The sequence below is a fragment of the Mchenga conophoros genome, linkage group LG3, assembly GCF_057382185.1.
Source record: "Mchenga conophoros isolate Kocher_MC1m ecotype Shallow Benthic linkage group LG3, M_conophoros_male_GT1.1, whole genome shotgun sequence".
Taxonomy (NCBI): Eukaryota; Metazoa; Chordata; class Actinopteri; order Cichliformes; family Cichlidae; genus Mchenga; species Mchenga conophoros.
The window spans coordinates 49,800,130-49,820,233 of NC_140528.1; the positions used below are offsets into that span (position 1 = coordinate 49,800,130).

At 39.8% G+C, this 20,104-nt stretch overlaps 2 protein-coding genes and 1 long non-coding RNA gene across 6 annotated transcripts; 2 read left to right on the forward strand and 1 right to left on the reverse strand.

The window, feature by feature from the left end:
• Window positions 1-610: 610 nt before the first annotated feature.
• LOC146579204 (myelin-oligodendrocyte glycoprotein-like) lies at window positions 611-19,820 on the forward strand. 4 transcript variants are annotated; one of them, XM_085261848.1, is made up of 5 exons: window positions 611-1,222; window positions 17,701-18,078; window positions 18,192-18,269; window positions 18,357-18,460; window positions 18,551-19,820. In XM_085261848.1, the coding sequence occupies exons 1-5, from the start codon at window positions 1,129-1,131 to the stop codon at window positions 18,596-18,598; spliced, it is 702 nt and encodes a 233-aa protein (XP_085117974.1). In that variant the 5' UTR covers window positions 611-1,128; the 3' UTR covers window positions 18,599-19,820. The 4 variants fall into 4 exon arrangements, with proteins under 4 accessions (XP_085117974.1, XP_085117947.1, XP_085117956.1 ...); XM_085261821.1 differs by lacking the exon at window positions 611-1,222 and adding an exon at window positions 9,654-9,771; XM_085261830.1 differs by lacking the exon at window positions 611-1,222 and adding an exon at window positions 9,654-9,771 and having other exon boundaries at window positions 18,360-18,460.
• Window positions 1,256-6,153, forward strand: LOC146579205 (programmed cell death 1 ligand 1-like). Its single transcript, XM_085262303.1, has 6 exons — window positions 1,256-1,455; window positions 3,585-3,682; window positions 4,385-4,735; window positions 5,150-5,242; window positions 5,330-5,430; window positions 5,514-6,153. The coding sequence occupies exons 2-6, from the start codon at window positions 3,598-3,600 to the stop codon at window positions 5,556-5,558; spliced, it is 675 nt and encodes a 224-aa protein (XP_085118429.1). The 5' UTR covers window positions 1,256-1,455; window positions 3,585-3,597; the 3' UTR covers window positions 5,559-6,153.
• Window positions 5,220-6,884, reverse strand: LOC146579206 (uncharacterized). Its single transcript, XR_014890402.1, has 3 exons — window positions 6,675-6,884; window positions 6,341-6,528; window positions 5,220-5,428 (listed from the first exon to the last, which is right to left on the reverse strand). It is a non-coding gene; the product is annotated as an uncharacterized LOC146579206 (long non-coding RNA).
• Window positions 19,821-20,104: the final 284 nt, after the last annotated feature.

Sequence of the window (20,104 nt, forward strand, 5' to 3'; positions counted from 1 at the left end):
CGTCTCTCTATAACTGGACTGTATGTAGCGGAGATGACAATAAAGTTTTACTTTGACTTCAGCAGCGAGCAGGCGCACCTCGTTAACGGAGGGCGCCCTTACTCCCAGCAAATTGGCGATAGAAAACCGATCGGTGCCTATGCCACTCCCAATACGCGCTGGCTGATGTCGGGGCAGAACGGGCTCGGGCAGCATGAGAAGGCTACGAGCATTTTTTTTGCTTGGGTTTTTTTTTTTTTTTGCCGATGCCCGTGATGCCGCCCCTGTCAGGCTGCTTTTACTGTATGCTCACCGCTGACCCCTTTTCACACTGTGACACGCGCTGAACATCGTGTCACACCTGCCAGCGTTTCCCAGTAGTTCAGAGATGTACAGATATGCAGAGGGAGATGTTGCAGCTGACTCTGTGACCTTCGTAAAAAAACCCACCAGGCAGTCTGCCTTTTCTTTCCGTCTTGTGAAAGAATGAGTCTTTCTAAAGAGCTCGCTAAATTAGAGGATGGTGCAAACACTGTCAGATCCGTGGCAACAGATAACATGACAAAGAGGTCAATTTCTACATTTACTCTGCAATAAGTAAGATTGCATCAGTAAGGATGGAGCATGTTTTCAGCTTGCGCAACATGAATGTAACCCATGAAAACTTAGTATTACAAGTCACCGGTGTAATTTACATCAGGGCACCTGGCGGTACTTTCTGCCTGATGGAGACATTTGCTTTCCCTACACCAAGTAGAGAAAGAGCCAAATTACCGAAATGACGCGGAACCGGAATTTGTACGGCAACTGTACCTGAAAAATGTAGTCAAGAAATGAATTTCTGTGAATCTCTATTGAATTATGCTATAAAACTCGAAAACGCGGAGACAAAGACCTGTGAAGTGAAGTAGTAAAGCTTTAGTTATTTTAGTAAAGAGTTTAACCAATCAAATCGCAATGCGCATGAATCTCCCCACCCCCAACCACCATAATGTCAAACTGCTTGACTGTGACAAGTAGTCATTGAGCGAGTAGGAGGCAGAAGAAAAGCCGACTCTAGCTTTACAGAAAAAGACAAACGAAAAGAAATAAAAGAAGAAGAATCGTCATTTCACTCAGACAGCGGCTCTATATTTGTTATCATCTATTATGTGTACCTGCTGCTCAGACTCAAAGAAACCCTCTTTCATTGTTACTCTCTGGGCTTTTATGCTGTGCTTCATTGTCAGGAGTCCCGCTCAAGGTAAACGGATCCATTTATTAAACCACCTCAGCATCCGTGTGTGTTTGGATCGGCGCCGTAACTGTTACATTTGTGGGAACTTTAATAAGAGCGTCTCCCTGTGAGCCATTCAGCAGTCGGTCGAGAAGTGGAGGAAGTCCGAGTCACCCTGTCAGTCTCTGTTATGTCCCGGTTCAGCTCGTCTTCTTACACTTTTCCACTCTGGACTTTAATCTTAATAGCAACTGTTCAAGGTAAACCGATGTTTTACTTAGCTTTAAGCTGAAAGCAGAGATTAACTTTAGTGGGCAAAAAAGCGTAAAACGTGATTCTCAGACGCTTTGCTGTTAAGTTTTGGGAGTTTATATTCCTAAAACACATGAAATGTGATTGTTTGTTCGGACAGTAAATATTAAATATTGATTGAAACTATGACTGTCGTGTCTGCAAGTTCATGTTCAAGGAGTGGGTGAAATAATCGCTGGTTTGTCACAGCAGGTAAGTCCAGAGTTAAGCTATTCTCAGCTATGCTGCAAAATATTGCTGACGCCTTTAACTTCTAATAGCAAACTTGATATGATACGATTAATGTTTAGCTCATTCTGTCCGACTGAAGCATTTTTTTCTCTGCTGAGAGGCCGAGAATTCATCTATGATCTATTTATGCAAATTATAGTATAAAATGAGGAGTTATACTGTTGGCTGCCGTTGCTCTGGCATTGGTATCTCAGAATGGTTTATACCGAGCCTGTTCTCACTCCCGAGGCGTTCCTGAGGAACGCGAAAGGTGAGCTTCCGCACAACACCGGGTTATGGATGGAATCCAGTGGAATTACGGTCCCGCGGTAATAGACGTTCCAGCCATGTATCGCAGCCCTAAACCTAACCTTATCCCTAACCTTAACCTCCTAGGACCTGGACCTGGTATGTGGACATCACATTTTGGGTTATTTAGACCAAAATACTCAATTCTACTCTACAAGGGCCTGATATCCACTTACGAGGACATTATACTGCTACTGTTCTATCAAAATTTTAAACGAATATCCTCATATGTGGCTCTTATTTTTCATTAAAAACAAAAATAAGGTAAAAAAAAAAAAATCTAGTAATTCTTGAGACCTCTCACTCCAACTTTCTTAACTGACTCTCAGAACTTCACATATAGTAAGCGCCAAAATCTCCACCACCCTACTTCCCTTCAACTTGGGTGTGAGTGGAGCCACCTGGTGGTCCGCCACAGTTTTTACATTCATCGGGCCCTAATCAGCCCAAGTGTCAAAGAGAAACTAAAAATGTATGCCGTCGAGTTCGGGTCTTAGGAGGTTAACCAGCACTTTAATGACGTGAAATAATGTTTTCCCAAGCGATTTTAAGGAAAAGAGCAAACATGGGTAGATTGAGTCCAAACGGTTCTCATATGTCCTCAGTTTTCCGATGTCGCCATGTAGGACCGTGTTGGGTGCCCGAAAACATAATATGTTTTGTTGACGATTTGTCACCTAGCGTAAAATGTTACGCTTTCTGTACTGATCTGATGCATGTGTTGTAGTGTGCAGTGTTTACCTGAAGAACAGAAATGCTTTTACAAGCTGATCAGACCGGAGCGTCTGGTTTGACTCACTGCCATACTGCCTCTGTCTCAGCTCCAGCAAACTCCCATAATCTTGAACAAGCTGAACTATAAATTATTGATGCATGCCTCAGTCTTCACTGCTGTTTTGGTGCTTGTAACTTTTCTGTCCTAGAGATAAATATCTATACAGACGTCACTGGATTCAACTGAATTCCAACCATTTGTTTAAGCTTTTCCCACTAATGTGCTGTTTATCAGAGATGCAGATGTCAGCTGCTCCTGCAAACACAGTTGGTAAAATCTTCTCTGCTGGAAAACCGTGATGATGTTTCCATGTAACAGAGGTTCAGTCAGTTTCTTACACAGAATTTAATTTAGAAAAAAAAACCTTTATTTATTTTTTAATGCATCAACATGTGATTTATGTCTAATTTTGCCACACTTTCCTGTTCAGAATAAATAAAAACAGATTTATGATGGTTTGTGGGGATTTCTAAAGCATGTTCCTGTAAATTATCTCTGTATGCTGCTCACTGATGTTCTCACTGTGTTGTATTTTTCTGATTTCAGTTTAGCTAGAATAAGTTTTTAGAGATATTTAGGTGTTGCTAAATAAATCTCTTAAATTAGTAGATTTCTGTTGGTTGTTGTTGTTGCTCTCAGCCACCAGCTAACATTAGTAGTTGGTCAGTATCGTAGCTGCTGAACTAAATTTTATTTGTCATGTCGTCTTGTAGTAAAAGTGTAAATATAAACTGAGCAGCATGTCTGTGTGTTGAGATGTAACAGTTATATTTTTGTCTGCAGCCTGAATGTGAAAATGAAGAAGATCTGGATCATGGATTTCATGCCTTTCCTTGTGGTCCCACTGTGGACTTCAATTCTTCACTTGGATTTTGTTAAAGGTAAATAACGTTTCTATTACGTTCTAGTTCGTTTGTATAGCACAGACTCTGTGTTTACCTTATTTACTGTATTTCCATGAATGTTGGCACACATTTCAATAAATCACTGCATCCATTTCACGTTTTCCTACAAAGAATTGAAAGCAATGAAACGCAGCTCAATACTTCAACAACTTTGTATTCACTCTTTGTATTGCTCTTCTTTGCAGAATGTGTTTACGTGTTTCCCCACACTTACACAATATATCATATATGGAAGTATAATGGGACAATACATTATATAAACACATATATAATGTTTGATAATACTGTTTGATATATGAGAGCCTTAATTTAACAGAGTATTGTGAGAGACTTTGATATTTTGCCTTTCATATGTAAGTAATGTGGGGAATGCAGAATAGTTTATGCTTGCTCAGGGAAGCTTATTTCAGATAATCTAATTCAATGCTATTTATTGTCAGTTTACTATTGGTCGAGTGTGATTCCCAAATATTGTAAATTTTGTTTGTAATAAGTGTCAATGTTGATTTATTATAGTTAAACCAAGTTTGTATAAGCAAACAATATTGTTTTCAATGTCTTTGAAATTTCACATGTATGTCAGTAATGTACAATATGGACAGGAGCATGTCAGGAAAATAAAGTTCTGATGTTGTATAAAGTTGTGAGTGTGTCTGCTCCTCTCTGTCTCCTCAACAGGATCATTTGTAGTGGATGTGACACAGAGCTCCTATCAGGCAGAGGAGAACCACAACATCACACTGGAGTGGACGTTCACCACCAAACCAGACACGCCCCTCTCAGCACTGAAGATCCTCTGTAGCCTGAATAATGACTTAACTCTGTATTATCTTCGTGATGGTGTCGAGTTCTCAGAGGTTCAGGACAAAAAGTTTTCAGGACGAGTCCAGAGTGACAAAGACGCCCTCAGAGAAGGACGAATCAGACTCCAGCTGTCCAGACTCAGGACTGAGGACTCGGGTCTGTACCTGTGTGAGGTGGACACAGGTTATGGCCGCAGCTACAACAGCTGCAGAGTCACCGTCTCTGGTAAGAGGATTCACTTATACACGTGTGATCACTGTGATCTTAGTCTGGAACCTGAGATAAGAATGTACTTATAAATCTAACATCAAACGAGAAGATTTTTGGTCTCTTTGATAGTTCCCACAGCTGTCGTGGATGTTTGTTTGTTTTCTACAGACATACATATCATTGTGTTCAGAAGTTTTACACACACATCATCACAGGCTTGAAATTGATGGTAATTTTGAGCTTTTAATTGTTTCTTTGAACTCAACAGCATTCGTCTTTATATTATATTTAGTCTTTTATTTTTATATATATCTATAGATAGATATCTATCTATCTATATATATATATATATATATATATATATATATATATATATATATATATCTCAATCAACCGATTATGACTCAAATTATTTTTGTGGTTTTCTAGATGCAAACTTCACTAAATCCTCGACAATGAAGATGCCACTGCTTTCCAGAAGCCTCCAAACTCCAGATCATCAGGACACGACTCCAACAAATGGTGAGAAAACAGTCCAACTCTTCCCTGCATCATCCCTGTTTGGGGTTTTATGTATTTGTGGTGAACATCTTGTCTTTTCTATGTCAGCAGGTCGATTCAGGGTCGCTGTGGTTCTTATCGCTTTTATATCGGCTGTAGCTGTTGCTGGTCTTACTGTATATTTTTGCTGCCATCATCAGCATCAAACTGTAAGTAAGAAAGAAACAAATAAACACAAACTTGTTGTTGCTTCTTGTGCTGTCAGAATGAGTCATTATTCTCCTTCTTTCAGCAGAAGCATCCAGAGGAGGATGAAACAGAAACACTACCAGTCTAGCTGCCTTGCTCAAAGGAACATTAGTGTGAATGAAGCTGAGCGTGTTAGAGATATACCTTTGCTTGATCTTTAGTCATGTTGGGGATTTAAACCCGCAACTGCAGGGACACACTCAGGATGCTAAAATCTCGTGGAGAGACTGAGCTGAATCCTCCGAACTTAAAGAAACTGAGAAAATGGTCCAAGAAGACAATTTGTCTGGATTTATTTTCTTGTTCATCCTTAATGTGTCAAGTTCCCTTTTTGATTTTGCTTGTCTGTACAAACTTTGTTGTGTTTTTATTACTATTGTTGTATGTTATGTATTTATTGTTTTTATTTATGTCTTTTTGGAGTTAAAATCTTGTTTTTGTTACACTGAAAGTTCTGTTTGTAGATTTTGTACATCTGTTGTGTTTCAGGGATATTAAAATGCACTACAGGCTTATTCAGCTGCCTTTCTTATTCTTAAAGTGAAAACATCAACTGAAAGTCAAATCATATGTATTATTTATTGAATAAAACAAACGATAAATCCCAGCTGGGCTCTTTCTGTGTGGAGCTTTCATGATCTCCGGCTTCCTCTTTGAAGACGTGCTTCTTACATTCATGAGTTATTCTAGGTGAGTTGGCTAAAGTGTTTGAAGTGTTCACAATAAAGTGCTGCATGAACATAAACTCTGACTTGTGGTTAGGAACACTTTGAGTATATAAATTAAATCCTTTCAAACCTTTAAAAGTGCTCTGATATTTCGATGTTTACGGCATTTATGAAACTTATAAGTTGGCTCTGACAGACTTACTTGTTTGTGTTTTCCTCCTTCATAAGCTAAGCTCCACCATCCACCAAAAATTAGTAAAAGGAAGAAACCCACAGCAGTGTGTAGCTCCTGTCAGCCACTACGCGGACAAGTTCTTGTTTACAGATGATTTATTCAATGTTCGGCGACAAGATCACTCAGCGTCGTCATCATCATCATCATCGTGAGAACTACCCAAACAAAACAATTACAATAAGCAACATGTTTACAATAACTCTTATCACAGTAAATCCAAACAACAAAGGTATAGACACATAAATGCCTTTTTATGGCACTTTCATTGAAACTGAAATTAACAGAGGCACCCTGAACACACCTCATTGCCTGCTGTAGCCAAACGGGAGAAAGTCCGTTCTTCGCGCGAGCCGCTACTCCTCTCAACGGTGAGTCCACAATTGGGTTTAATTTAACTTAACTTATGTGTTCTTTAAAACTTAAGTCCAGTTTAAAGCAGTAGGACGATGCAGCTGAACTCACAGAGCGCCATGCTTCTCTGCTCTAGTGTCACCACAAACTCAGTCCGTGCTGCACGTTACTTCCGCTACCACCAATTACAAAACAAAGTTCCACAATTAAAGGAAACTTACAAATATAAACATAAGAAAAACATTGGAACACTTCACTGTTAGTTACACAGTGATTGTTACTCTTTTACATAAGAATAAAGGAGACCGTTAATGCAACAGGAACTATTGCCTCATGTGTTTTCTGTTGCTTTACTTACTGCCCTGAATTGTGCTGTCTCTTTCAGACACCTGTGTTTATTTTGTCAACCCTTTTTCATTCAGAATTTTTTTTTTTTTGGCTTTCTGGACTCTGGGAGTTTTTTGGGGGGATATAAAGTATCTGAATCATTGTTTCTGATTCTGAATATTGGGAGCAGGACCACGCCTCCAAACACTCCTTCCAGTTCTCATCTGTATAGGTTCCCCCAGTTCTACAAGTTGTTCGTTCTCATTCATGTGCCCCATCCTCCCTCCCCTTTTCAATTCTTTAACTTCTTCACCTCTATTTAATACAGGGGTGCAACTCCAGGCCTCGAGGGCCGGTGTCCTGCAGGTTTTAGATGTGTCCTTGATCCAACACAGCTGATTTAAATGGCTAAATTACCTCCTCAACATGTCTTGTAGTTCTCCAGAGGCCTGGTAATGAACTAATCATTTGATTCAGGTGTGTAGACCCAGGGTGAAATCTAAAACCTGCAGGACACCGGCCCTCGAGGCCTGGTGTTCCCCACTCCTGATTTAGTACATGGGGATCTGCCAGACCCAGGAGCCCTGCCAATCCTCTTTGAGGCCTTTCCCAAATTGTAGCTCTATTCATGGCCAAGCCATTCACCTTAACCTACTAAAAAAATACCAGCCGTCAGTGAGTGTGTGACGATCTATAGGCAGACACTGATAATGACCTTTTTCTGTTCAGTTCAGCGACCGTATCTTCATTCATTTGAAGTGTGATCGTAGTCAAATGTTATTGGAAACTATGATTGCGATGTGTGCATTAAATTTTCATATTTAAGGAAGACATTGCAGTTAAACTATTCTCAGCAATGCTGCAAACTCTGACATGATACCAAGCAAATGCAGTATTATTGATACATTTAACTTCCAATAGCACCTTATGTACTAAAAGATCATTTATTAGTACAATGATGATAAAAATGGAAGGATAAACAGGCCAGTGTCACACTAACTAAACATAACTAAATGGATAAAACACATGGTCCAAGGTCAGAGCCAGCTACACCATGAGTCACACTTTACATGTAGATCTGTCCTCTAAGACCAGGGGTCGGCAACCTGCGGCTCTTTAGTCCTTATACTGCGGCTCCGCGTGGTTTGGGAAAATAAATTAGAAGTATTTAGCTGAAGTGTATTTTATTTATGTTAGTTCTTTTTTAACTTGTAGTTCTAAATTGGAAGATTATTGTAATATTGAAATATAAATATCAAATTATATTCTATTATTTTTTCATTGCTCAAGATAAGCGTTACACTGGCGGAAGCCGGTGTACCCGCCGAAACGCCGTGTATTTATCGAGACTTTCAACCCCAGGTAGGCCAATTATGGATCTTCGGATCCACATTATGTCAGCAGCTATTCTCCACTGTGAACTATGTTAAAAACAAACACCGCTCACGCCTCACAGATGACAGCTTACAGTCCTGCGTAAAGATGAAAGCCACGATTTGCAGACGCTGTGCGCAGAGGTTCAGGAGCAGAAGTCCCATTGTAAACATATCACTGCAGACCCGACAATGTTTGCATAAACACGCTTTTCAGCATCTCTTTATTGACCACTTTTCACACATGGTTGCTGTACGCATGCAGCCGGCTATAGCTCTATTTTTCTTTTTTAGCAGCATAGTTTTAGTTCAGCTGGGTGTCTTTCCTTTTGTTATATTTCTTTAAGAGTTCAAAAATAATTACATAAATAAAATGTAATTTTCTCTGTAGCACTTCATGGATTTCATAAGCAACACACCTTAGTTGTTCACACAAAGCATAAAAGTAAAAAACAATATATACAGTGTTATCTGCATTTTAGATGTCAAAAAACTATTTGCGGCTCCCAGAGTTTTCTTTTGCGTGGAACCCGGGTCCAAATGGCTCTTTGGGTCTTAAAGGTTGCTGACACCTGTCTAAGACCCATCACCCTGTAAGTAGAGGCACCCCGGGCTCAGCAAACCAACTCTGTGTACAAAGTGTGTGTTACACTGTAGTGAAAGCTTTGGGGGGAAAGCAGAAGTAAAACCAGGTGATAGAAAACACAGAAAAGTGTCAGTTGTGGTTTTCATGTTGGATCTTTTAAAAATGTTTGGCTTTTCTGTTCTCGTTTCTTTGCTCCTGGTGAACTTCTCAGCAAAGGTGATCTGAAGAAGATGCCTGTAAACGTCATCAATGATGGACAAAGAGAGGCTCAAAGCCGTCTCACAGCGACACCTCCTGGCCAATGTGGGCATCACATCTTGATGACGCTATTCCGTGACAAAGTGACAGAGAAAAGCTCAGCACAACTCCCAACAACACTAATTATTATAGACTATCAATAACAACAACACTTTTAATAATAAATAAATAAAGCTGAGAACACAGCACTTTAATTCTGAGTTAAAAGTCAATAAATAAAAAGAGTTTAACAGGTGTTTTGGAAACAGCCAATGAGATCCTCAGTGTGTTGTTGTTGTTTTAAACAACAGTTTCTGATTAAAGTAGAAAATGAGAACAGTCCGGAGTCAAAGCTGAACATTTCTGCCTCTTTTATTTCCCCTTCAGTAAATACTTTAATATTATAATGTGGAGAAATAAGTGTATGCAGTGGCAGGTACTTGGAGTATTGTCACATGACCAGAGCTGTTTACTTCCTGGTCTTCGAGAAAGTGGATGTCCACGGAGAAGCTGCCAAAGAAAAGGTCAGTAAAGGACGTTAAAATACACGGAGGGCAAATATTTTTGCTACACGTGATTTTTATGGCGTCTGCAGTGATGTTATACTCACATGTGATTACTCGAAGTTGTGTTTGCAGCAGAGTTTAGTGTTAACGGCCACAGTAGCTCGTCCGTTTCTCTGTATTGTTGTAGTGGGGACATCGTGTGTTTGAGTCACGGCACAGAAACACAGAGGGACAGCTCTGATTTTTATTTTTAATGTATTTAAATGATTTTATTGAGCAGAGCTTCCTTTGCTCTCTGCACACAATACTGACATGTGACACGCTGCGGGTGGAGGAGGTGAGTGGGTGAAACCATGACCCTGCAGATTTTAGTCAGAGACGCTAAAATCCTTCAGACGTGTTAAATGTTAAATTCCTGAGTGAATCGTGATGTTGATCAGCTGCTGTTCCTGAAACACAGCGAGCAGCTCAGCCTCGTTTCACCTGAAGCAGAATCAGGATGTGATCAAACTTTCTGTCTCTCTTTTGTTAGCGGTGCGAAAAATTACAACAATATGTTTGTTTGAGTCTCGAACGTTGAATAGAAAAGTGAGACGATCCCTAAAAGTTTATTTCGTTCAGTGGGAGAAACGTTTCGTCACTGATCCACGTGACTTCTTCAGTCTCAGCTGACTGCAGGTTTCTTGTAAACACCTTATAAGGTTGAGGGCACCTCATCCGTGGGGATGCTGTTTGCTCTGTGTTGTAGCGTCTTCAAGACACCCAGTTTATGCTCCAGAGGATGATGGTTTTAAATATGAGATTTGATTGTCACCCAGGTGTCGTCCACATACCTGAACCAATGACTTGGTGGTGATCCAGGGTAGGATAGCACCGCCCTCTGAGATAACAGCAGGGTTAGAGAGTCAGTGTCTGTGCCAATAACAATCCAAATAAAGTCATTGATGAGAATGAGACTGGCTTCCTGTGATAGTGAGAGTGAAAGCATGCAAACGCTGCCCTGAAACTCCCGTTACATCACCAGGTAACTCCTATTTATAAACAATGATGATGTCATCAAGGAAATAAGGAAATGACTGAGTGAGCAGTGTTTATGCTGTGAGAGCTCAGCGTCGCCAGATGGGCCCTATTGCTCTCGCTCTCTGTTTGTCACGTGTACACTAATTGCAGCGTGGCGCCTGCACTGCCTCGCAGGTTTCCTCCCGTTCATTCCTCCCTTGCCTCCTGCAAGCAGCATTGCGAGCGGATATATCATCAGGATAAACCGGGTGGTCTTGGTCGGGCTACGCCACAGCCACAGGTAGGCTGCACGTTTGTCCTGCGATTCTTTCTTCTTTGGGACATTTGTATAGTGACACATTTGTGGTCCCAGCGTGGCCGCCTTATTCCTTTTTGACTCCAGCTGTCGTGGAGAGAGGTAGTTGCTGTATTTAAGCAGATTCAGTATAGCGACTTCAGTCCTGAGGTAAGCATCCTGACTGCTAACCAGAGGAGGTTAAGTGCTAAATGCGTTTTTCAGGCTCTGTCTGCTGCTATAAACCTCTCCTCAGCAGTTTGTGTTCCAGCCTAATTGAACTATAGAAACTTCTGTAGCAGCCGCTGGTTTTGGACCCTGCTGTCTTCTCCCAGTTGGTTTTATTTTTATTGGTCTCATTTTCTTTCACTTTGCCTTGTTTTATTTAGTTTATTTGTGGACTGTAGTTCATATTTGTTTCCACGCGGCCGGGCCAGAGTGATCCCCTGCCCGTGTGTGGTGCTGGTTCTTTGTTACCTCTGTACCGACCCAGCTGATTTACTCCGGGAGCTGTGGAAGATTCCTCTTTATGTGAGGGGCCACGATCAGTATTTTAACCACTGTAACCAGTATAGATCACTCTTCACACGAGTGGTGTTTGACTTTTTGTCTCTCTCTCTCTCTCTCTCTCCAGTTTCCAGCTGTGTTCACTTTATCTGCAAACATTTCATGTGTTCACACAACAGCTGGATTCAAAGATGTAAATCCAGAAAACTGTTCCAGTAATAAAGTAAACACACTGCTGAAAATAAGTGAACAGGATTCTTTTGACACTTAACGTTTAAAAAATATATATATATATGAAGGTAGCGAGGAAAAAAATCGACTGGAATAGAGCACAGATCTAAGAGCAGAGGAACGAGCTCTGTCGTTGTTCATTCAGCGTTTACTTTGTTTGGTAAACAAGGAAGGAGTTCCCTCTTCATTCCTTTTGGTGACGAAAAGGAATGAACCACAAATAACAGAGTTATAAATAGCTCATAATGTTTCAGAAACTACGTCACAATAGAGTGTCTCCCAGCGCAACACAGTTTTTCATGACTCCTGAACTCTCCAGTAATAAACCTGCTGTGTTATATTTAGACTCAAACAATATTTAAAGGCGCTGCTTAAATGGCACAAAATGTGTTAAAGTGTGATTCTGAATCTTCTCTGCTGAGCTTTAAAAGACAAACTGTGAGTATCTGAGTGAGTTTTTATGTTCTTAATGTTCTCATCTGTGTAAATCCACATAAGTGTGTTTCAGTAAAAAGTCATAAAGAATCATAAAACTGCTGCTGGAAACAAAGCAAATAATGAATCTGGGTCACAGATCTCGACCAGGTGTTGGTTGGTGGATGTTGCACCCAACAACCAACACCCATCATAAAAGTGTTTCCTGTGTTTGTTTACATGGTTCTCCCTGCGTAGTGAAGCAGGAGGGAATCCCTCTGATGACATCAGATGTTATGTAAAAGATGTTTATAAAAGCGTGTGAGAGGTCGTGTGGAATGACTGACACTCCCAGTGACAGATCCACTGAGAGTTATTGCCTGACCTGAGATCATGAGTTCATGACCAGTTTCAGACTGAACTGTTTTTCTGGGTCGATGCTTTACAATAAAGTGCCTGACAACTGTTGTTGTAAAATATACACACACACACACACACACACACACACACACACACACACACACACACACACACACACACACACGAAGTTGGTGGTTTGATCCTTGGCTCCTCAAATCTGCATGCCATCAGTTTCTTGGCAGTGTACAGTTAAGGTTCTTCTAGGTTCAGAGGTCACTCAGCAGAGTGACTCTGCTGAGTGACTGCCTCTTTGAAGACGTCCTTATTAGGTTCATCAGTTATTCTAAACTGGATGTGAGGAAACTAAAGTGCTTGAAGTGCTCAGATTAAAGTGCAGCATGGAGATAAAAATCTGACTTGTGGTTAGAAACACTTTGAGTGGCAGTAAGACTGAAATCAGAGCAGAGATCATGTGATCCACCTGAGCTGCCATTTTTGTTTTGTGTTCTTTTTTTTCCTTTAAAACATGAACCAGAGTATCAGGAGATTCATAAAAACATAACATCTATAAATATTCATACTTCATAATCTGACTGCTGATCTCAGTAAGTGAGCAGTTGGCCTGAGCTCAGATTGTCACATGTGATCAAAGAGGAGCCAAAACTGCACTTTTTTTAATGACAGAATTTCTTAAAGTGATCTAAAAATGTAACATTATTCAACATTAAATACTGAAGGGACCTTCAGATCAGTCTGACCTTGAAGAAGAGGTCAGAGGTCAAATGAGACATAATATTTTAAATCATTTTACAGAGCGTTCATACTGTACATGTCATACTTGTAAGAGTCACAGTTTCATCAGAAGTTATGAGGCTTTTTGTCAAACTTCCACCAATAAACCAACAACATCCACCGCTTCCTCCTGTAAATCACGTCTGTTGGTTTTAAATCAGAGAAGTTCCTGTTAGAAAAAGCTGCTGAAGTGATGAGAGATGAAGCACGTTTACCTATTTTATACAAACTGATGTCACGTGTTGTCTTAAGCGGGATTTACAGTCCAGCTGACGCAGCGCTGTCAGCTCTGCTCCAGCGAAAAGTTAATAAAACAAAGTTTTCTCTGAATAAGTTTTTTATTTCCAGAGCAAATTTTCTTATTTCAACTTAGTTTTTATTGCTTAAAAACGTTTCATTTTTCTTGGTTTCAGTCTAGTTGTATTTCTTTTAATTATTATCATTTAGTGTTGCATAGAGCGCAAATGTCAGAGACAAGATTTAGGTAAACCAGTGCATGTGTTACAGTAAAAACCCACTGAGGTTTATTTCACTCTAATAGTCTTGGATTATCCAGGCCGACTGCGGTGAGATTAGTTTCCAGTAGAGGCAGTGGCCAAAAGTAGTGGTTGCTACATGCAGTCTGTGGGAAACACGTGTGCTGTAAGAAGAAGTGAGAGTAAAACTCAAACTTTGCTGCCATTAATACATCATCTGCTTCCAGTGAAGCACAAACAGCTGCAGAAACAGGATGTTCGTGTTGTTGGAGCTTCTGTGGAGCTAATCAATGTTGTTATTGAGAATTCATCCATTTAATTAATGTCACAGAAACTCAGAAGTACGAGTCCTGATTTTCTTTTAGATATATTAAACATAATGGTAGCACTTTATATTAATGCCACACTATTAAGCATAAATAAGGTATTTAAAACGTGGTTAATTCATAATTTATATATCATTACTCCTCTTTGGTATGTTATTAATAAATACATATATATTATTATGACTCTGATTATGGTTGTTATTAGCAGTGATGTAATACATGGTGTATACAAATAAAATATCTGTATTGACTAATAGCATATAAGGAGCAGTGCAGTGCTGCCAGCACCAGTTTAACCAGCAGAGCTTCCATTGTTCTCTGCACTGACATGTCTGAGCATTTATACTGGCAGGTGGAGGATGTTACATCATCACAACATTGTAAACAGCGTTGAATCTTTGCTGCAGCTTTGATCTCACAGAGAAATGATCAAACTCACCTTCTGTATCTAACAGATTATTGGATTGATTAAACAGTCATATTTCCAAGTTAGTCTGTGGATGCTGTGCTACATACTGCTGAGTCATTAATGACACAGCACGTTTTTGTTTTTCTATTATGAAAGTTCAGAGTCGCTTACTTCACCTGACAGGTCGGCTTGTTTTTATTTTTGCTCAGTGAGACACATTACAATGTCTGAGGCTTCAAACTGAACAGAAAGTGAGACGGAGCAGACTAGTTACAAACTGAGACTCGGAGTTTCTATAGAAATGATCCAAATACAGAGTAATTTTTGTGATGCGTTAAAGCGCGACCGGCACGCAAACGTCACATTGAGATTTCCGTTAACGTCGTCACGTCATGGGACTTCATAACAAGAGCAACACTCCAGGGCTCAGTTAACCCCACCCAGATTGCAGGAGGCGGAGACTGTTATCTAAAAAGGGAGATCCTCACGGCTCATTCACTCATTCAGAGCGAAGCAGGCAGGGACTGCCAGACTACAGATTTCCAAAAAAAAAAAAAAACTCGCTTCAGTCAGAAAACGGAATTTTTAATCATCGATCATGTCTCTGAACAACTTCTACTTTAAGGACTCTTCCTTTTTCTCACTCCGGACTTTTCTCCTGTGCTCGGCTTTGTCCGTCTGGACTCCTGTACACGGTAAGCCGACGTGTCCAGCTTCTAGCTGCGTGTTAGTGCAGATTACAGTGAATTTGAATCACATACTGGCGGATGTGAATAAGCTGAAATGACTGTTATCAGCTGTGCTGTGTTGTCCGTCACTAACAGTGTGACAGCTGTCAGTGAGTTACTTTAAAACCGGAAGAAGCTTAAAACAAGAAGATAGTCAGAACCTGCCTGACAGTGTGAGGTTTGTTTATAACGGACAGAATGGCGATGATTCACTGAGCAGTCTGTGGGCATGTCAGGTTTATGAGAGCCGTGTGTTTGTCAGAGGAGAGAAAGAGCAGAGTTACAAAACACAACGTCCGGTGAGCCGAAACTAAAACCCTGTTTATTGATCCGGAGTGATGCAGATTCAGTCCGCACATGCTGCTGCTGACTACACGTGTTTCCACAAGCTAATGTCTTTTCTATAAAAACACATTAGCTTGACAATCATGACCCCATCAGGAATTACATCTGACTGCCGACGTGGCTCGTTCGTCCAATCAGGTGTCTGTGCGTGTTTTGTAGTTTACTCTGGATTTGTAGTTTAAAATTTTTTAATAAATGAAATTAGTTGGTTATTAAATCTGAACTCGCAGCGAGGTTAAACAGTAAGTCTTAACAAGTAAATAATTAGAAGGGAAACATGAATCAGTGAAAACAGCAGACTGTGTGATGGTTGACTTAAATCAGCTTGATACAGTAAAACTTACTGAGGATGAGTCACATGAACTATTATTATGAATAAATACTTGTGTTGTTTCTTAGAACTTGGATGAGCATCAGGCTGATCAATCAGTTTGTATTGTTAAACTTTAATAAACACGTTATTGCTTGATAAAGTTTTATTATAGTGAAATAAAATGTTCACTTTAAACAGTTTTTATTCATTATCAAGAAAAGCATAAAACATAACAAAGCAGACAAAAAAGAAAGAAAAGAAAAAATCCCCAAAGGGAATATATTAAAGTCATTATATACCTGTACAAATTCACATATGGGGTAAAGAGGAGAGAGAAAAAAATAACATTTTCACTCAATTAGCCACAGATTTAGAAAGAGAAAAAGATAAACTCCAAGAGTGAATTGTTGTCCTTTACGCTTACTTCCTATTTAACTGAGAACATCTTAATCGCAACCACCCCCCCTCAGCAGTTGGGACGAATCATTTGGCAAATAAGAAAGCAAAGGGGACCAAACATTGAGAAAGAGACCCTCATTTCCTCCTAAAATAGCAGCAGTTCTTTCGTGAGGAATAACTTTAAATAATTCTCTGTACCACAAAGTCACAGAGGGAGGTTTATCCTTAACCCAATTAATGAGAATACATTTCCTAGCTACCAGCAATAGTTTGTCACATAATTTGCGCTGCAAGTAATTCAATGTTACTTCTTTTGAGGGTAGGCCAAGAAGAAAATACCCGGGGTCCCTTTGAATCAGGTTGTTAAAAATATTACTTAGTTCTTGAGAAATGAAGCTCAAAAATCTTTTGATTAATTTACATTCCCAAAAGTAATGAAAAAAAGTGCCAGTTTCTTTTTGACATTTACTACAAAAATGGGAAATATGAGGTGCAATCTTATGCAAGACATTAGGAGCTATATAAAGGCGATGTATGATTTTATTTTTTTTTTGTATTGGGTTTCTCGCAAGCGGTTGCAAGTAAAAGTGGAATTACCCATGTTAATGGCTCCTTTCCACTCCTCTTCGTTATATTGATTATTAAGATCTCTCTCCCATTTATGAATAGCGCTCAATCTGTTGCTACTGAGAGTAGATAGGAGAGAGTAAAAGGCTGAGATAAAATGAGTTCTGTCTTTTCGCTTAATAAGAAATGTCTCAATAACATCATATTTAACTATTTCTGAAGACTGTGGAATTCTAGAATGAACGAAGTTACGAACCTGGAGAAAGCCAAAAAACTGGTCTCTAGGAATATTAAAATTTGACTGCAATTGCTCAAAGTTCATCAGTGTGTTGTTTTGATACAAATCACCAATTACCCTTAATCCCTTTTTCTGCCACTTATCGAACATACTGCGAGACATTCCTGGAACAAAATCTTTGCTTCTCAGTAAAGGAGTCAAGAATGAAGTGCAATCTTCTCTACCCAACCTTTTACACATTTCCCCCAGACCCTTATTGTATTATAAATGATTGGGTTATTCTTAATCCCCATTTGTAATATTGTTTTTGAAATAAAATGTTAGAAATTCAGGACCACAGACTGTACACACAAGGGTCAGTTAGCCTGTAACAGAACAACAAACAGCACATGTCTGAAATTTTGTTGCGTATATTAAGAAAGACTTAAGTAACAGCACAGAGGCCAGTGGGGCTGTTCATGATCTCCAGGTCTTTGGTGTGTAACTCGACAGGGGTCTGTGGAAGTTCTGCAGGAGTTCAGGAGGTTTAATTTTCCATCTGTTTCCAGGTAAGGTTCTGGTGATTGGTTCAAATCTTCCAATCATCGCTGCTCCTGGTGATGATGTCATCCTGCCGTGTCACCTGGAGCCCACGTTCGATGTCCAGGGTCTGACGGTGGAGTGGTCCAAACCCGACCTGAAGCCCGACCCGTCGGACCGGCTGAGCCGAGTGGAGTACGTTCACCTGTACAGGGACAGGAAGGAGGTCCCCGACATGAAGATGGCCTCGTACTTCAGGAGGACGGAGCTGTTCATGGACGACATGAAACACGGGAACATTTCACTGAAGATCCTGAACGTGTCGGAGGAAGACAACGGCAGATACAGATGTTTCATCCCCAAGCTGCAGAGCAGAGTGAAAGCTGCTGTTGTTGAACTTGTAGTCGGTGAGAAGATTTGTTTTGTTGATGTTTGTGGTTCCAAACTCAAAGTTGTTTTGTCCACAATACAAACTTTCAGCCTAATTTTAATAACAGATTTTGACTGTTTTGTCTTTTAGATTCAAACTTTGCTAAAACCTCAACGACAGAGACGCCGCTGCAAACTCCAGATCCTCAGGACACGACTCCAACAAATGGTGAGAAAACAGTCCAACTCTTCTCTGCATCATCCCTGTTTGGGGTTTTGTGTATTTGTGGTGACCTTCTTGTCTTTTCTACATCAGCAGGTCGATCCAGCGTCGCTGTGGTTCTTCTCATCGCTTTTATATCAGCTGTAGCTGTTGCTGGTCTTATTGTATATTTTTGCTGCCATCATCAGAATCGAACTGTAAGTAAGAAAGAAACAAAGAAACAAACACAAACATGTTGTTGCTTCTTGTACCGTCAGACTGACTCATTATTCTCCTTCTTTCAACAGAAGCATCCAGAGGATGATGAGACAGAAACAGAACCACTACCAGTCTAGCTGCCTTGCTCAAAGGAGTGTCGGTGTTAATGGAGCTGAGAGCAGCAGAGATTTATCTGTGCTGGATCTTCAGTCAGATTGGGGCCTCGTCCGGTTTATTTATCGAGCTCATTTTCACATAAAGAAAGTGACGTACAAGAAAACCCAGAGTGGAAGATCAGAGGATCTAAACAGGAAATATTTCTTACAGACGTCTTCAGTCAGAGTTGCTGCTGTCAGACTCTGGAGGATCTGCTTGGAAACATCAAGCAGTGAAACTGATGGATTTCCTCCTTCAGTACAAAACTGTGAAGTTCAGCCTGGAGAAGAAACACTCCTCTGCCTCACTGTCAGCGTGTTTAATCTAAGTTATTTAGTCTTTACCTCACTGGTTAAGGTGAACCTAAATCTTTTAGTGAGACCTCAAAGTGTCTCTGATGGACAAATTAAAATGAAAATTAAAACTGTTTTGGAAAATCACCAGTAGAGTTTGAAGTACCAGGAACAGCATTCATGGAGCTCACATTAAGCACTCGTGTTTTATGCAAACCTTGTTTGTTAGTTGTCTGTTAACTTTAATGTCTCAGAGAAACGGAACTATAAGCTGAACACTTTAAGTAACTGCTGCACTTTATAAACAGAAAAAAAGCTGATTTATACTCTAGATTTTTAAAGCTACAACTAATTTATTACATTTACTGTGAAACTTCCTGCTGGTTGGGATTCGATGTTCAGACTGTAACCTTATAGTCTGATTTGTGACCGTCCTCAGTTTACAGGTGTGAAATGTTTAAACACAAATGTGTTTATTGCTGCTTTTGCTGCCTTTAAGTCAAAGTCAGTGTTTGTGTGATGAAACAAGCTTAAACTTCATCACGAGAATAAAAACATTTAAATACTGAACTGAAAGAGTTTCTTGGATTCTTTGATTTTCAAGCCTCTTCTTGACATTTTGTTACAATTTGTGTGTTTTCTTGTTTTTACGACTAATACCTCGTCCTATTAATTTAATTGTTTTATATAAGTTATTTATTTATTGTCGTCATGTGTCGTTTCCTGTTTGCATTTGATGATGTTTTCAAACAGTTGAACCAAATGAACTGTTTAAAAACTTGAGTGTTTTGTTTCATAGAAATTAAAATGACCCACAGAGTTTACTGTTGTTGTTCCATGTTCTTGAATAACATCAGTATTCTGTGAACATGATGACGAAATCAAATAAATGAGCAACAGTTCGTCATCACTGTCTGCTGTCTGTTTCTTCTTCAGCTCTTCATCACACTCACTCTCATTTCACTGATTTGTTTAACAGCACTGCTGAAAACTCATTTGGTGTCTGTTGGTGACTGATCATGTGACTGATCATGTGACTGTCTATGTTCTTAACACATTAATCTTCAATGTGAGGCTTTAATTTGAACTATGAAGCACTTTGTAACTCTGGGTTCTCTATAAATCAAGTTATAATTATTCATGAAGGCCATTCAAAGCTCTTCTTCAGATGTTGGCACATATCTGAAAAGTATA

Coding starts and splice junctions, on each gene's coding strand:
- LOC146579205 (XM_085262303.1), top strand. CDS start 3,598: ATGAAGAAGATCTGGATCATGGATTTCATGCCTTTCCTTGTGGTCCCA. Junction 4,736..5,149: donor CTGCAGAGTCACCGTCTCTG/GTAAGAGGATTC, acceptor GTGGTTTTCTAG/ATGCAAACTTCACTAAATCC. Junction 5,243..5,329: donor GGACACGACTCCAACAAATG/GTGAGAAAACAG, acceptor TTTCTATGTCAG/CAGGTCGATTCAGGGTCGCT.
- LOC146579204 (XM_085261821.1), top strand. CDS start 9,654: ATGTGGAGAAATAAGTGTATGCAGTGGCAGGTACTTGGAGTATTGTCA. Junction 9,772..17,700: donor GAGAAGCTGCCAAAGAAAAG/GTCAGTAAAGGA, acceptor ATCTGTTTCCAG/GTAAGGTTCTGGTGATTGGT. Junction 18,079..18,191: donor TGTTGTTGAACTTGTAGTCG/GTGAGAAGATTT, acceptor TTTGTCTTTTAG/ATTCAAACTTTGCTAAAACC.